The sequence below is a fragment of the Lonchura striata genome, chromosome 5, assembly GCF_050655825.1.
Source record: "Lonchura striata isolate lonStrDom1 chromosome 5, ASM5065582v1, whole genome shotgun sequence".
Lineage (NCBI taxonomy): Eukaryota > Metazoa > Chordata > Aves > Passeriformes > Estrildidae > Lonchura > Lonchura striata.
Window position 1 is genome coordinate 63226142 of NC_140707.1, and position 18538 is coordinate 63244679.

At 37.6% G+C, this 18538-nt stretch overlaps 1 protein-coding gene across 4 annotated transcripts in view; it reads left to right on the forward strand.

The window, feature by feature from the left end:
• WDR20 (WD repeat domain 20) overlaps positions 1–18538 on the forward strand; it is a 44895-nt gene that overhangs the window by 22136 nt on the left and 4221 nt on the right. Inside the window, exons 2-4 of one of the 4 annotated variants that reach the window (XM_021541385.4) lie at positions 5322–5504; positions 10217–11494; positions 16408–16538. In XM_021541385.4, coding sequence (XP_021397060.1) covers positions 5322–5504; positions 10217–11494; positions 16408–16497 — 1551 coding nt within the window. In that variant the 3' untranslated portion in view covers positions 16498–16538. Of the gene's footprint in view, positions 1–5321; positions 5505–10216; positions 11495–13240; positions 13346–16407; positions 16647–18538 lie in introns of those variants that run through there. The other 3 variants (XM_021541384.4, XM_085580762.1, XM_021541387.4) reach the window with 3 other exon arrangements.

Sequence of the window (18538 nt, forward strand, 5' to 3'; positions counted from 1 at the left end):
GAAAGATGTGTGTATCTGAAGGGATGACGTGAGTTCTTGGCAGACTTCAAACTTTCTGCCGAGAAAGCCAAATCAGCAGTCTGTCAGCTTACGTGCAGTTATATTTGTAGCAGCCAGTTTGCTACTGACAGGCTGTGGCACTGTCAGCTGCACTGAAGAGTGTTTTGTTAGGGCTTTGTACTTGCAGGAAGTGTTGCCTGGACTTTCTGGTGTGTATTTTATATAAACTAAGCAGAACTTTTGCCCTACATCAGTGGTCTTTGTAGGGAAAGACAGCCAACTTGTTCCTGGAATTTTTTTGCTTCCTAAATTTCCTTTAAGATGCAAACCAGACCTGTTAAGTAATCTGGGAGTGGCCCTGTTGCTGCTGTTTTGATTGATCCTAAGCTTAAGATTCCAGGGCTGTTCAGGTGGGAAGGAACCTCTGAGAGTCTCTAGTCTAACTTGCCCCAAGCAGGGTCAGCTGTGAGATCAGATCAGCTTGAAACAACAGTGATGTAACTAGAAATTATTCTGTTGCTAATATTAAGTGATCTGTATTTGGGCTATAAAACAAAAAAATCTGGAAGTCCACTTCTGTGGTAATAAAGTAGAATGTGAAGTATTGATGCTGGTATTACTGTCAGAAAGTTGTGAACAGAAACAAGAAATGGAGCTGGCCAGAAAATTCTACAGAAATGCCTGGAGTAGCTCCACTTTCTTGTGTTCCTCATTGGTCCCTGTCCTTGGGCTGGCTCGTCAGGAAGGAGGAGACGAGCACAGACATGGAGGAGGAATAAACAAATTTAGTTTTCCCTGTCCTTGCTAATGCAGTGAGCAAGTCAGGGAGGGTTCTGTCCTGTTCACAGGAGATTGTATAAAGCAGAGGGCTCCAGAAAAGGTTGCCTTGCCTCTTTTTCAGCCAAGTTTTAAAGAGCATCTGTGAAGTTCAAAGAAATTCACTTAGTAATAATTCTAAGAATTGATTTCTTCTGTTACCTGTACAGCATTATGACACAAGCATTAAGCACAGCTTTCTCAAATCATTCTGTTTCTAGACCAGGGACCATAAAATCCCTGGACAGTAAGGTGAGGAAGAGATAGCAAGTTACAGGTAGTCAGTTACAAATTCCAAGCTGCAGAAACACAGAGGAAATTGTTTTCAAAAGTACATTGTCTTGGTTCTGTGTGTCTTCTCTTTCATTGTGCACTAGAGCTGTACCTGCATAGCCAATCTGTAATCTGTTCAAGATCAATTAATTCTCTGGACAAGAGAGATTTTCTTAAGATAATTTTTTGGCAGTAAAATTTTTATTAAATGCTTCACTATTCTGTCTCAATCTCACAGCTTTGACCCATTGAAAGGCAGTCTCTTGGCAAATGTAATATTAAATACTACTAAGTACCTAATGGAAGCCTTTTCATGAATACAATTGAAATTACCTGGAATAAATTAATAAAGTAATTAATTTAATATCTTGGCAATGTTTTCAGCTTGGAAAGAATTCTAACATATATGACAGATTTCATTCAAGTAAAATTTGCAGAAAGCTGCAAATGCAAGTTAGGAAAAGAAAAGATACAGGAAGAAATAACATATGTCAAGGAGTGTGATTAAACACTGACTTAAAATAATGTGATTCACTGTTTAGGCAATCTTATTATGAAACCTCTAAGTCTTGGATCAATAAAATAAATCTTGGCTAGACATTAATCTTTGGCTTTGACCTTAGAATTACACATAGCTACAGAACCAAGGTTATTGATGCCCATCCTAATCAGATATTTCAGACATCAGAATCTGAATACTTAAAATTTGCTTCAGACTAAGGTGACTGTTTTTTGTTGGGTTTGTCCTGCCATTTTTTCTTTATGTAGTTAAAGCTGTGATTAATATGTTCCATTTGACTGCCCTTCTATTGGAAGTCATCAGTCCAGGGTGAATGGGCTGTTAGAGTGTTAGATTTTTATTTTTTTTTCCCTCCCTCCCCAGCGGAGTGGGAGTAGCATTGTTAAAATAGTGTGCTGGGAGAGTTAACTAAATAAGAATAGGAAGTCCCCCAAACAGTTATATGGTTCATGTTTTATTTCTAGAGTATGATTTCATCACACAAACCTAAACAATCAATTTTTCTTCTGTGAGCAAGTGTCAGGTTCTTTTAAGGTAGAGTTTTAACCTCTTCAGAGACAGGACTTGGAAGCTGTTGATGCCCAAGTTACAGCAATTTTGTTCAGCTCTGTCACTGGCTTTATACAGGTGTGCGAGGTTCCTGTTGTTGCCCAAAAACTGTTACTCCTTGGCTCTTTGCCCAGGGGGTACAGTGCCCCTGTATGTTGGAAGGAACAGACTTCCAGCACGGATATCAGTTGGCCAAGGTGCCAGTCCCAGAGCCGTGATAGCTGAAATGTACTTCAAGGCTTGCACAGGTAAGGATGCTCTTGGTATTCCTTGCCTTGCATCAGCTGCTCCAATTTGCTTGCAGTTGTGCTTACTAAAAGTGTTGCTCTCATCATGAATCACCCACAATTGAGGAAGCTTCTCAGAGTGGACAGGCTGGGATAATGCTGAGTGTTTTTCAGAAGAAAATTTTAAAGGCATTGGGACAGGAAGTGTGCAAATAGCTTGCTGCCAGCTGCCATGGTGAGGGTGTCTGCTTCTGTGCTTTTAATCTCCATGCCTGGCAACACTTAGTCTCAAGATTTTTCTGAGTTTTTTCAAAGTACATCACATTTCTAAGTGGGGGGCAGTTCATAACACCTTGTTCAGTAAAGAGTGACAGATCCTAGGATTTGACAGTTTTTTATGGACAAGATCTCATGTAAAAGCTTTCCTCTGAGAATTACATTTTTCACAAAATAGCAAATGGGCTAAGTGATGAGCTGATGAAACACCAAGTCCCTATGTGTGATTGAATTTTATGAGTAAGCACTTTTGTTCTTAGCAAAATCCAATAGCAACCTTCATGCAGAAATAAAGAAAATGTCTCCTAGTTCCTGTGTCCATTGATTCTACTCTCTTTCAGTGAAGAGAGATTTAGACCAAAGCAGTACTTTAGTGCTTGTAGATGTGACTTACCTCCATGAGACAACTGTGCTGTAACTGAAAGCAATAGCTGCATGTAAATAAAAGGCAAGGCATCCCTGTCAGTAGAAGCCTGGTTAATTCTGGGTTGAATTAGTTTATTTATACTTCGTTTAAGTTCAGACAGATTCTCACTGCCATCTGGTTCCCAGAGAAAAGCTAGAATAAGCACAGTGAAGTCTGTGCTTAGGTTTAATTTATCAGAATTTCATGTGTTGCTAGGTCTGTTACCACACAATTTCATGAGATGGGGAACTTGTCACAACCAGAGTTGTTGGGCAACAAAAACCAAAGCTAGTGATGTAAAATCTCACCCAGACAAAAGAGCAAGGTATAGTTTGAACATAGCCACCTATTGATTCTTTGCTGCGTAAAGGGACAATGAGGATTCAGAAGAAGGTGGTAGTGCCTGTATCCTCTGCTGGCTGGGACAGTCTGAGGTTCTCTGGTCATTCAGTATGATTTAGGCCTAGTCATATTTACTTTTGAATGGATCATTTTTCTTAGGCATTGAGTCCTGCTGCAACTTCTGTCCAGAGGAGAGAACTTCGAGTCTCATAGGTTTGCTTTAATTCTGCTTTATTTGGGGCATGGCTATATGGTTGTGTAGCTTGCTCTTCCAGATAGAAATGCTACCCCAGTTCTGAGAGTTCTCTCTTGCCAACACTTGTTTATAGTGATACAGGACAAGGGAATGTTACACAGTCTAAGATGTAACTGCAAGACCTTTAGGATTTGATCTTTCAACTTCAAATCATAGATTTCCATCAGCCTGTGAGCTGGTGAATGCTCTGTGGCAGGCATGCACATTATCCTGCCATCTCCCAGTAGAACTAGTATTCCATTTAATTTCTCCTTGAAGAGGTATTCGTAATATTCTCTTTCAGCTTAAAATGGATCTCTGGACTCTGGGGAATGACTTTTTAGTCTGCTGACTTTAGAAATTGTAATACATCATCTCATTTTGGAGTTTTTAAGTAGGAGGCCTTGCACCTGAATAAACTGGTGTATGATATATGCTGCAAAACATAAGTGCAGCTTTAATATTGTTGTGTATAAATGCTTGTCATGCACATCCTGTAGTTAAATTTGCCTTGGAAATGGCTCACCTGTGTAGCTGGTTAGGATTTTTCCCTACTGACAAGTCTAGTTTCTCACTGTGTAGCTTTATGAATACCAAAGATCTGCTGCTCTTCATTCCTTGTCCTCCAATGTTTAATGCTCTGGAGCAATTCTATTTTATGTGAAGCTTGTTTACTTTCTCTTTTATTGCTGGCCTGATTTCCTCTGACTAAATATACTGAAAAAGTATATATCAAAATTAGAATCTGAGCCCCAAATCACAGCTACGTCTGAGGCCTGTAATATTGTTGAGTATCTGCGGCTTTCTAATTACAGACTTTGAACCTAGTAAATAGGGAGGTTAAAAAACAAGGTTGAACCTGATGTATGATCTTGCATATTAAATGTGTGGGGTTTAATCTCTGGATGATGAAAGATTTAGTTGTCTGTTCAGAAGTGATATGGGGATAAACATGGTTGATACAAGTGAGGGAGCATTTTAAATTGCTTTTCTGTTCCTTTTGATTCTTCTGACACTTAGTGCTAGATCTTAATTTGTTTATATTGAAATTCCTCGGTTTTGTTATCACTTATTTTGTCTGAGCTATATTGAGCTTTGTTTTCAGAAGCAAATTACTTTGTAGCTCACTGGTGTAAAATGTGTTTTATAATCACAGTATCAGTATCTTGAATCACTGTTCCTAGAAAATGCTCTTTTTGGAGCTGGTTGATCATTTTTTGTGATTATGGAGAACAATATCATTTGTTTGCCTGTTGAAGGATAGACTTAGAGTTGAAGAGTTGTGTGATTGAGAATATGGTATTTTTAATGCAAAACTGATTGTACTCAATAGTGGGAAAGTGCTACTAGAAAAGTAGAAGATACCTTGTCTCTGTGATGGCTCTTGTGGCAGGAGAAGCCTTCTGGCATCTTGAGGACTCACCGGAGCCTTTGTGCTATGGAATGGTTGTCACGGGTTTGTCACATGCTGTAGGTACAGGGGCAGGTGTAGTTTGTATACTTAATATAAAGAGAGAAACATTTTTGTAACATCTCAGATGTCTCATAAATGCAGAACTGCTTTTTAAAGTGGGGTTTTGTGACTGCATAAATTGTTATGTGGTTTGTTTTCAAACAGATGTGGTTATGTGCACATATTGTGATAAACTGTCTGAATTCTGTTTGCTCTCTTTGCAGGCTGCGGACTTGAGTAAACCAATAGACAAAAGGATATACAAAGGAACACAGCCTACATGCCATGACTTCAATCACTTAACAGCCACAGCAGAAAGTGTGTCTCTTCTAGTGGGCTTCTCTGCAGGCCAGGTCCAACTTATAGACCCTATTAAAAAAGAAACTAGCAAATTATTTAATGAGGAAGTAAGTAGAAATCTTATATTGTTGCATGCAATGTGTCTGTGATATTGAAGTTCCTAGATTTTCAAAGTTCAGTAGATGTGGCTCCATTTGCCTGTGTAGCTTATTGTTCAGTCACTGTCTTTATTTTTCAGCTGTTCCATTGGCTTGAAGTATTTACATAAAAAATGTTATTCATTGTGAAAAGATAAAGGCATCTTGTGGAGTTTAAGATTAAAAATTAGGATTTTCTAGTTTGGGTAATACTGTAACTGGAGTTTAGGACAGTTTATAGATGGAAGTAAGGTGTACAAGTCTAAATGCTGCTGTGTGTGCTCTGAATTCAGTTGTTTCTGATTGCCAATGAAGAAGAAAATTTTAAGCTGCTATTTAACTCATATTTTATAGTCAAAATATTAAATAAGTTAAAAATACTTATTTTTTTGGTTGGGACATTACAGCAGAAACTGTTTGTATCAAGTGTTCCTAAAGGCTTGCTTGGATAAGAGTAGGATATAAAGCTGGGCGCACAGAATTGCTGAGGGTCTATAATGTTTTGGCCATGGGATGTTCAGAAGGAAACTCTCCATCTGCTTTTTCTGCTGCCATGCAATAAGGGAAGATAGAAGGAGTACTATGGAGAGCACTATGCCAAGTTACAGGATCACTGGCTCTGAGTATCCAGTGGCATTGACATTCTTGGAGCAGTAAGTGTCCAGATGCTGATAAGGAAAGAAATCCAGTAACTGGGGTGACTTGTGACAGCATTTTCTGCAGAAGATAAGCTCTGAACATTTGGGTGGTTTTGGGGAGGTGATTTTCTTCTTGGGATTGTTCTTCTGGTTCTTTTTTGTTTTAATTCAGTTAAAACAAAAACTAGAGAGGTTTGCAGGTCTCTTGGTTGACTTTGTTTGTTCTTCTCTTTTTTGAAATTTCACATCTGGATTAGAATTTACAGATGAAGTTAAACCTTGCTCAGCTTTCAAAGTATACCTTTCCCACCTCAGAGAGATATGTTGCTTTCTTCCTTCCTTGTGCAAAGAAGATTGAAGTATTGTTCTCACTGGGGATGTTGTATAATTAGATCTAATTCCTCCTCAGCTTTCTAAAAGTAGCTACATGTAGATCAGAAGAGGGGCGTTTTTCTTCCTACCTGGCCTTGTCCCAACTGCTCTGTCTCTGCTTGTGTTGAGTGGGAAATAGTGCTGGAGAATCTTTTAATGAATCTTTTGTCTGTTGGTAAAAACCTCTGTATAAGTAGTTGAAATGTTAATTTTAGCATTGTCCTACCACCTGCACCCCCCCCCCCCAAAAAAAAAAAAAAGTGTCTTATTTATTCTCGTACAATAATATTGTTAAATGGTAAGAAGGATAGTAGACATACTCTAAACAGCTGGATTCATATCACAGAGTAGTTCCCACTACTATGGCTGAGCTATAGTTCCTTTGAGAAGAACTTCTGGTGGAATACTTACATCCAGGCCCTGTGCACACTTCCAGGTGTTTACTATCTGATGACCACAGTGCAGAGCTGTGTTGCAGGCCGAATAGTTCTTGTGGTATTCCCCAAATGCTGGAAGCACTGAAACCACTTCCAGTATTGCTTTTTGTCTGTGCTATTGTCAAATTACTTCAGTGTGATGGAAATATGCCCTTTGACAGTTTGGTGGAAACTTAAATGAGGTGATCTCTCTTCTGCCAAGCTGCTGTAAGGATTTGCTCGTTCCTACCAAAACTACACACATTAGGCTACACTTAAATGAGAACTTCTTGATTCCTATGCTGACCTTATTTGCAGTTACAACCAACTCTAAAACTGAAATATATTTTTATTCTGTCAATTACACTATTGAAGTTTGCCTTAGATGTGTTTGTAAGTTCTGACTTGTATTTAAAACCCCTTTCAGAGAAATATTAGTGAGCACTTATATTTGAACCAATTAATTTGCTTCAAGATGAAGGTACCTATTTGATTTTGAATATATTTTGAGTTTAGATAGTCTTTAGGAATAACTGTAGGCATAAGGTGGTCTGAATGAATGTTAAACATTCTACAGATCAGCACTCATGCTAGAGGTAATAGAATTCACCTCCTCTCCTGTGAGCAATTTGGTGGTTCAGGTAGCCAAAAGCACTGCTTTGACTATCAGCTGTGGGAGAGCAATCAGAATATACATGACACATGAAATAAATCGGCCTGTTATGGTAGGTTATGTTGAACATAAAATGCAATAGTCCTAGCATAGTCTTAACTTGTTACTATTTTTTTCTTAAATTGTGTTGATGTAGAGGATGATAGGGACTTGAAAGGCTGAGGTGAATGATACTTTGCAGCTTGTGGCTGCCTATATAAATCCATCTGTATTCACAGTGGTACTCCTTCCAGCTGTGTCAAAGTTAAACTAGTGATATTTCCTTACTTCCCAAACTAGTCAAATATACCTCACAGATTCAATTGTTCCCACGTGGTAATTGGTTATTATCAAATTAGCCAGTGCTTTTTCATCTTACTTTTTAATCCTTTTTAAATTTAAACTGAAGCCTTGAGCTGCATTTTTTCCCTAACAAACTTGTCCTGTATTTTTGCCAAAGCTGTCTAAGACCTTAACGCATATTCTTTGACTGCCTCAAACTTTTCAGTCATTTGTGGCCTGCGCCTGTAATTTTGTCCCTTCATGTTCTTCAAAACATGACCAAGATAATCTTGGCAAGTGTTTCTGCCTGGTGAGTGAAGCTTCTTCACTTACTGTTCTTCCATCAAACTGAACATAAGCTCTTTATCTCACATCCCTCACTGATGTGCTGATACTGCAAACGGTTCAGACCATTCTTGTAATGAATCTGCTGCTCCTACTGACTGCAGACTAGGCTTTGTTGTGCTGCAGAACTTTGTGAACCCAGCTGAAAGCTTTTAAAACTCCTGAATGTCATAACTTCAGAGTTTTTGTCTTGAGAAGGGGATGCATTGTAGTCATGTCAGATTAGAGTCTCTCTGCATCTTGTCTCCCTGAGTTGTTCTGTTCTCATTGCAAATTGTAATCTGTTTTTCACAGCCTCCTTGAAGTAGAGATCAGGTTTCCAGAGTTTCTCTGCAGTATTTAGGATCATGTAGGCCAACATGGTTATGGACATAAAGTGCCATTTCTGGTAGAAAAGTTGAGCAGATGCTCTTAGGCTCTATGTCAGATTGAGCTGCCTTAGTAGAAAGCAACAGATTTTGCTTTTGCCACCATATTGACAATGAGAAGACTGGTGCCTACAGGAACCCAGCTGGGCTGGATCCCTCCCATGTTCTCCTAGTGTGTGCCAGGTAACTGTTCTCTCCAGTGTTTCTGATACCATCATTATTGAGATATGCATGATATATATCAGTGAACATACAACAAATCAGTTAAACTATGACAACAGAATCATAGACTGTATTATTTTAAAGCTACTCCATTTGAAGGAATTTTGTCATATTTAGTTACATCCCTCAGCTCTCAAATATACCATGGATATTTTAACCAATGAGAAGTTACAGGAGAGAGGTTTTCTGGTTTTATACTGAGGTTGACAGCAGTGGAATTGTAATCTAAAGGCCAGGTGCTGCTTTCTAATGACAGTTCCACAACAGATAACAGCTGATGTGTTATCCCTTAGTTTGATGTTTTTGTGTGTGATAAACAGCATAGCAAGGTTTGGGGGGGATTCTTCTTTCTTCTTTGTTTTTGGGGCTTTTGCAACTTGTTCTGGTATTCCTTAGGCTCTTTATATTTGCACTCTTGCCTTTTGTGTAGCTCAGCTCTTCTTTCTGCTTACAATCAATATGCCAAATCCAAGTCTTGAATGTGCTTGTAAAGAATTACTTGTCTGCAAGTTGCAGCTGAGTGGTGCCATGGAAAACACGGTAAGTTGTGGAAGTCCACCAGAACTATAGCAGTCCAAGGAGTCAAACTTTACCTCTCAGTTCTTAGAGAATTGAAGACATTATGGCCAGGAATGTTTGCGTAATGCGTGTGCATTCTTTTGCAATGATGAACTCTATTAAAACATTTTGTTTTAAAGGAACATGCTTAATCAAATGGTAACAGGGTATTGACAGGTCCTTGGCTACTGAAAGAAAAATAATTGGAGGCTGGGGATTCTGAGGTGAAAAGTTTTTGGTACCCTGTGAATTGACTCAGCCATGTGCATTTATCTACTGACTTTCCAGCCACATGATAACAGGGTCACTGTGTATGCAGCCTTTGCTCCCTGAATCAGTAAAAGCTGGTAGTTTTTTTTCAGAGGTTGGATTTTATTTGTGATTTCAGATAAAATCAGAGCCTAAATTTACTGTTGTTGATTTGTAACCTGTTTGCTGTATAATACAGATGAGTAACTGCTTTTTTTCCCTTTAGTGTATTCAATGTTTCCTTGTTTCCTTCTTATGCTCTTCAACTACACAGGGAAAAGTAAACCAAAGAGCACTGCCTTTAGATTCATAACAGATTGGCTCGACTGAAGTATGGTCTTGGTGGAATGTGACAGGATCATAATAATAACCTTTGAAAGCACTTTGTCTGAAAATAATTTCCTCTTTATTGCCTGATAAGTTTTTGCAAATACAGTAACTAACATAGTTCCTGTCTAAAAAGTTAAGTTCACTTTATTTAAATATTGCTCCTCATCCCCCAGAAAGCTCAGATTTACAGTTAATCATGAAAACTTTACTTTTCAGAGTTTCTGATGTGTATCTTCTTTGTTTTTCACAGAGACTAATAGACAAGTCCCGAGTAACCTGTGTAAAATGGGTACCAGGTTCGGAAAGCCTTTTCCTAGTAGCTCATTCCAGTGGCAATATGTACTTGTATAACGTGGAGCACACTTGTGGTACCACAGCCCCGCACTACCAGCTACTTAAACAAGGAGAGAGTTTTGCAGTGCATACTTGCAAGAGTAAATCCACAAGAAACCCTCTGCTTAAATGGACAGTAGGTGAGGGTGCCCTGAATGAATTTGCCTTTTCCCCCGATGGGAAGTTCTTGGCGTGCGTGAGCCAGGATGGTTTTCTTCGCGTGTTTAACTTTGATTCAGTGGAATTGCATGGTACAATGAAAAGCTACTTTGGAGGACTGCTGTGTGTGTGTTGGAGCCCTGATGGGAAATACATAGTGACAGGCGGAGAGGATGACTTGGTGACAGTTTGGTCTTTCGTGGACTGTCGAGTTATAGCGAGAGGCCACGGACATAAATCGTGGGTCAGTGTCGTTGCGTTTGATCCGTACACCACTAGTGTAGAAGAGAGTGACCCGATGGAATTTAGCGGAAGTGACGAGGATTTCCAAGACCTTCATTTTGGCAGAGATCGAGCAAATAGCACGCAATCTAGACTATCCAAAAGGAACTCTACAGACAGTCGTCCAGTAAGTGTTACGTATAGATTTGGTTCAGTAGGCCAGGACACACAGCTCTGTTTGTGGGATCTTACAGAAGATATCCTCTTCCCCCACCAACCTCTCTCAAGAGCAAGGACACATACAAATGTCATGAATGCCACAAGCCCACCTGCTGGAAGTGGTGGAACTAACCCAGGAAGTAATGGAAACAGTATCACAACACCTGGAAACTCTGTACCCCCTCCTCTTCCACGGTCAAACAGCCTTCCACACTCTGCAGTCTCAAATGCTGGCAGTAAAAGCAGTGTCATGGATGGTGCCATTGCTTCTGGCGTTAGTAAATTTGCAACCTTGTCGCTACACGATCGGAAGGAAAGACACCATGAGAAAGATCACAAGAGAAACCATAGCATGGGACATATATCTAGCAAGAGCAGTGACAAACTGAACCTAGTTACTAAAACCAAAACGGACCCAGCTAAAACTTTGGGAACACCTCTCTGTCCCCGAATGGAAGATGTTCCCTTGTTAGAGCCTCTTATCTGTAAAAAGATAGCACATGAAAGACTGACTGTGTTAATTTTTCTTGAAGACTGTATAGTCACTGCTTGTCAGGAGGGATTTATTTGCACATGGGCAAGGCCTGGTAAAGTGGTAAGTTTTAATCCTTAATGCTGCATCAAAGAGCTAGAACTCTGAATAGATAGTTTTCTTGAAATATAATGAATGTTGAATATAAAATTTCTTTATGCTTAATGTAAAAAAAAATATCCTCAGAGCCATACTTTTGGATACTGCATGCCATATTTCTGAATGATTTGAAGTGTCTTGGATACAATTATTAAATATAGTTGCCTTCCAGCAGAAGAAATAAATACTGTGCATCTGAACTATTGATCAGTGTTCTTTATACTTAAGCATAACCACAATATGGTGAAAGCTATTTATGTAAAATTGAAGTAAAACCTGTCAAACACTAAAATAATCATAATCCTTCTAATGTTTTCTAAAAGATAAGCACTCACAATGAGAGTAGCTTATGAAAAGCTGCTGCTTCTAAGTCTAATGAGAAACGTGAGCCTCTGAAAAAGTGAAAACCAAAGTGTTTTATTCCTCCATACTTTTCTGTGGTGGCCTGCCATTAATGTGAAACCACTTCTTATTAAAACATCAGCCATTTTATGCACAGATTTGTGAGCCCTGTACTGACTGTAGTTTATGCTCTTAAATTGTGAATCAGTATTATCAAGGAACTCTAATTATAGCCAGGTTTTGATTTATGTATTTAAGTTAGGAAAAATCCTGCAAGCTTTCTCTCAGTAGTTTCAGTGTTCTGTTCCTGTCAGGTTTGTTAAGGCAGTTCAACCACTACAAGCTCGTGTTTTTGATGGCACCTGTTCCATCAGCTGAACCTACATTAGTCTATTACTAGTTTTCACTCTTGATGTTGATGCATTTGAACACCTATAATATTTTATTTTTCTTCTGTCCAATGTATAGATAGCTAAATTTTGACTGAAGCTAAATGTGGTGATTCTTACATTAAAAAGTACTTTGTGCTACAATAGCTCTGCTTGCCAGCAACAGTTCAAAGGAATACAGCTATGAAAACATTTCCAGAGTTGATCTGAGAAAAAGGACCATTATTTTTGTCAAAATTTCTGAAAAGGGATATAGATTATCACCTGAAGTAAGAGAAATGATCTGGTAATACCTGAATAATGCCATGTTGAGCAGCTTAAGTGCAAATCTGTCATTTGTTAGATTTTAACCATTTGGTTCATAAATCTGACTTTTGAAGTAGAGGTATTGTATATATTTAGATACCACATCTTCATTAGTAGAAACTTGTAAGTAAAACTCAGTTTTTTTTTCTTAAAATTGTTTGTATAACGTAGGCTTTTTTGAGATCTTACCAAATTTGTCACAACATACATATGTGTTAAAATCTGTGTCTGTTCTGCAACTTAATGCATATTTAAAGGTTGAATCTAAAACTTAAAATTGAAAACCCCTTTATGGGAGAAGGGAGGAGGGTGTTACCTAAAAGTATTTCTTTGCCTGAGAACTACAAATCCAGCATTAATTTAAAAAAAAAAAAACAAACACCACTCCCTTAAAACACTAAATAATTTAAAATGTTTGCTCAAAATGAAAGTATTAAAGCAATTATACTTCTGTGACTCAGTGCACTTCACATCTTATTAATTACAGCAGTGCCTCAGATTGCTATTGTGAGCTACATTTTCTTTTTGTTCTAAAACTCCTTTGAACACTATTAAACACTACACTGTCACATTTATTTTTCAGTGGCTGAGGTGGGTTTTGTTAGACTGAGTATAACTTAAATATTTTTGTGTATTGACTTTGATTTGGAATATGACATTTCAAATATTTCAGAGATAAAGTATGCAGTACCAAAAATCAGGATTTATGTATTGGCCAATATGGGAAACTTTAACTACAGGTAAGTAATTTTCATGCTGAAGTTATCACTTTCAAAATTAATATATTGCACATTGATGTAAATGCCATATTCTTTAGGATGTATTTACTTAGAAATTTACAAATTAATTTGTTTTTCTGATTTCACTTGCATTTCTAGTGAGCTCACTCTGCTGGTAAAAATTAAATTTTGGTGGCATGTTTACAGGGCTTTATTAGGAAAATACTTGTGCCAGAAGGACGTTATGAGCATCCTTTTTGTTTATAGGAAAGCACTTAATTTTATTTAATGAGAATTGTCAAAGTATAAAACACTCATGGTGATGTCTTTCTTACTGGGTTATATACCATCATTTCTGTTCCACCAGCTGTTTATCCTCGGATGTCCCATTACTCTGGGTTTTAAAGTTGCTATTTCTAGTCTTCCTTTGACATATGGCTCCCCAAGTGATCTTAAAGCTCTGTCACTTTTTTGTCTGCCAACTCTATAGACTAAAAGCCTCTGAATCTTGCTGCTGCTTCCATCATTGCCTCAGAAGGCCTTCATTAATTTGATGCCACTGCTAGCCTAAAGAAAGAATTGGATAGAAAAGCAAAGGAGGCTTGCAGTGTCTAATGTGCTTTCCATTGAGCCAGTGCTACCTCTCCCTCTCATTTCCAACAGCCATCAAAATGTGTGCTGAATAATTTGACAGTGTATGACAAATTCTGTTTATTTTTCTGGTTGGGCTTGTGCTGCCCTGAGTGGAAAATAAATCCAGAAGTATCCCTTCAGCCATGATCCCTGTGATAGTTGATAGTCTGTACAGTGCTGACGTTGTCCTGACAGTTTGTTTATAAACTTTCCAAATTACTGCTTCGGTGTGTACAAAATCATACCTTGAGCTTCCTCACGGGATGTACTGTTCTTGCATTGCACTTCAGAACTGCTCTGCCAGCTCCCAGTCAGTGAAGTGAAGTGAATGGCAAAATTCAATTAGAAACAAGTTGGATGAGGCTCAGGGTTCATTAGTTCCAATTTTTTATTCTTTTTTTCTTTTCTTTCTTTTTGTGAGCTGGTTTCTGTGAAAGAAGGTTCAGGGCAGTCAGAAAAATAGGTTGCCTTAATGAGAGTATGAGCTTTTCTTCTCAACATGGTGACAATTAGCTGTCGTCTCTCACCCCAGTCTTTCCCAGGCCCTGATGGGAAACCTTAACAGGATTACAGAACTGATGGATTAATCTGAAAATATAGAAACTGAATTTGGAAGGAACAAAAGTAACTTTATTGTGCTATCTTATAGTTACGTCAAACTGAATTACAGGATCTGTAGAAGTAATTAAAAAAACCCCAACAAAAGCAACCCACAAAACCCCAAAGTGGTACTTGGATATGCAAAATAAGTTTTCTCTGAACTCAGTGATCAGAGTAAGTACTTATGTGATTTCTGTGTTGCCTTCAGAACGGACTGTTCTGTTTAGCAACTCCATTTTAAGTGAATGAAAGCTGCCGGTGAGTTCCCTGTGTCAGAAAGCTCAAGGTAAGATTGGCCAGAAGCACCCCCAGGTGAAATGGCAGTGTATAACCTAGCAAGAGAAACATCCTACCACTTTGTAAAACAAATGCACGTGGAATTTATTTATTTGACTTATTGTACAGGAAAACTTAGACTTAAATTATAACATCCTTGAATTTTCTAGTTAACTACAATTGTAGTACAGTATCATGTTTTAGTATGACTTCTGTTTTAGTGAAAGTACTTAAGCATTCATGTACTATATTTGAGTGAGACGAGCAGCTATACATACTAATTCTTCCTCAGTGGAAAGGAGCATTTCATCATTACAATTGAAGTTCAATTGCTGGTATTTAAGTACTATCAAATAGATTTCTTTCAACGTGATACGGTATCTGTATAAACTTCAGGGATGATTATAGTTAAACTGAAACACAGCTATACAACTTCAGGTTACCATGCTAAAATTTGAAGCTTTCTGTAATGTGCACAGTAGCAAAGTTGCACATGGCACACCCACATTATCAGGGTGAATTGAACCTAGAGTACACTGGTGTGATATTTATAGCAAGGTATGTGTGTGTGCGTGTGTGAGGAGGTGTGACAAGTGGCTCCAGTAAAGCCAGGAGAGATCATAACCCTGTAAAGGCTTTATGATGAGGATTTCTGGATTAGGAAATAACATGACTTTTACTAAACACTTTCTAGAAAACCCATGTTCTGAATTATCACCTCTTAAAATTTGAGTATGTACTTGGAATGACTGTATATGTCTGCCCCTTTAACAATATAAAACTACTAAATTAATATTTAAAATGCTGGCCTGCTTATGTTACAGTAATAAAAGTTGTGTCAGTTAATTTACTGTCAATTTACATGTAAAGATTAAACTATTTTTTCTGCATTTTATGATTCTGTATACTGGAGTTTGTTAAAGATTGACATGTTAGGTGATACTGTACAAAATTGTATTGACTACCTTTAGTGAAAATCAAAAGTAAAATTCATATGTATTTCCTTTTTACACTTCCATCTAATTTCTTGACAACTTGAATAAATTTCATAGAGCCTTTCTAACATGAACTATTGTTAATTTAACTGTTGCAATAATTAAGCTTTAAGAAGTATTGTTGGTATATTTATAATTTTAAGAAGATCATGTTTGTTTCATACTGCTTATTTTTAGCTGTTCTATTGTCACTGTTACAGCTGAAGAACTTTACTAAATACTTGACATTACAAAATAACTTGCTGGGGTTGTCCTCTGTATACTGATGTTAAATAAAAATGTGTGATTGAACTGTAAATGTAGATAACTTTCAATAGTCCTTTCCACATTTGAGTTTTAATTTATCTTGCAGTGCTTAGGTGGTCTTGTGCTCTCACACTGTGCTGAACAAATGGCCACAATGAAACTGTTAACGTGCCATGCTTTAAAGTAAGAAGTTGATCACATCTGTAACCTGTTCTGAGAAAATGTTCCAATTTGTCTCAAGACTATGCAGATGTTTTGATGTTTAAAGCTTGCTGATAAGGTCATGACTCAAGGTAGCTATTTTTTTTAGGACTAGAGTAACATTAAACAGAATACTTACCAAACCACTTTTCAAACTTGTTTAAACTCAGATTCAGCAGAACACAGACATGGCTGTATCTAGATTCTCTCTGCACACCTGTCCGGTAGGAGCTGGGGCAGAGTGTCGTCATTCCTTCTAGGACTCTACAGGAGCTCTTTCCTCTGTGGACTCTGGTGCAGGGTATGTTCTTTATTCCAGCTTTAGATCTTGGTGTTTACCTAATGATTGCTGAATTTACAGCCCTGAGGATATGGCTCATATAGATGATTCAAGCATTTTCTGTCTAGAAGAAAATAATCTAGAATGAAACTCATCTAAACTAAAATAAACTAGTCTAAAACTTTGGTTGGAAAATTTCTTGGAGCAAATTTAGGTGAAGACTTCAGATGTTGTCTTTTCTTTTGAGGGGCTAGGCGTTATCTCACCTTTGCAGCGGTGATTCTTTGTTAACAAAGAAAAGCCAAACAAATGCTATTTACTGAGGTGTTTCAGAGGCATTTCTGAGGAACTTCAGTGTGAAAGTGAGTTACTTTGGGTCCAGTCTGACAGGGAGGACTCTTGTTTGTCTCTTATGCAAAAATATTCTGTAGACTAAAGCTGAGGCAATAATCTTATATAAACTTGAGAACTTTGTGGTACTTCAAAGGTATTGATTGGCCATTGTGACAATCTATACATACAACATAGATGCATATTTAAGAACAGGGGCTAGTGAAAGGAAAAATGAAATGTGCTTGAATGCTTCTGGAACATCCAGTTATATCCAATCATGCAAGAACTGGTTGGTCAAACCAGTTTCGCCATAGTCAGTGTGAGCCTGAAACAAAACCCAGCTTCCACAGGTTTTGTGGTCAGAGAAGGTATTTGGCAAAGTATGTCTTGAAACATGAAAGTGTCATTTTACTTGCCTTTAATAATGTTGCACAAACTTCTCAAGGAAAAAACTTTTAAGATCATATTATTTTCTGGGTTTTGAAGCTCGATTTTAGGTAGGTGCTGCTCAACCATATCAAACTCATTTGGCTCCTTTCTTCTGCTAAGACTACAGTCACTTTACAGCTAACTCACATGGAGTTGCCTTACGTCACATGCTTTTCCCTGAGGTTTTCCCTGGTTTATCTCAATTTCATTATTTCCTAAACTGAAAATTTTACACCTTACTGATTTTTGTAGTTTGAGGAAAGTTGAGAAACAACAGTTTATAAGCCTGTGAGCCCTTACCACTTGAATGAAGCTTAAGGTCCTATTTTTTGAGTCAGGTTTCTGCTAGCAAAAGCGTTTTTGCATTTTCCAGCACCCAAATAGTTGCATCTTCTTTTTTTTTTTCCTCTTGGACCTGCGTATCTTCCATTCACCTAATGCCACTGGACAGATGTTTAGTTACTGATGGTTTTCTATCAGCCTTAATTTGCTTTTGTTGATGGTGACTTCTGTTAAGAGAAAATCTCCTTTATATATTCAGAAGAGAAGTTGCAAGTGAAACCCTAAAGGTGCTAAAGTCTTTCATAAGGTCTGGTATCAAATGGTTTATGTATTTACACTTTTGTGTAATGTTATCAGAACAGAGGGAAGAAAAAGGCTAATGGAATACAAATTTAAAAGCCCATTTAGTGAACTCACAAACTGTTTAAAGACAGGCATCAGCTTTGCTGTATCCCCGTAAATCCCATACAAAATATTTCTCTGTAGCATGTTATGTAAATGAACAGTATGTGGTTTCCTCAGCATTTTCATTAATTTTATTACTCCATTAGAGATAATATATGATTGAATGAGTATATACAGTTCAAAACCTTTGCTGGTAAACACTTGCTCATTTGGATAAAGAACTTGAAGATTTTGTTCATGCAAATCTTAAAACCAATTCAGCTCATTTAACTACAGAATTTTAAACAAATGTGAGAAATCTTACTTTAGTTTTGGTGTATTATTGCTCAAACAATGTAATGGCCCATGGGCTCTTTTCTGAAGCAAAGCTTCAGTCCAGATTACTTTGTAGGTCTAGTTACGTAGTAACCCTACTTACTTCAGGAATATCACAGTTCTGGACAAGAATAAACTACTCCTGGAATATTTTTCAAATAATAACATCCCATTATTTAATATACTGGCAATAGTAGAAATGGTTTAACAAATCAGTACCATTCTTGTATGGGCATTTGTTAATTCCATATTTTAAC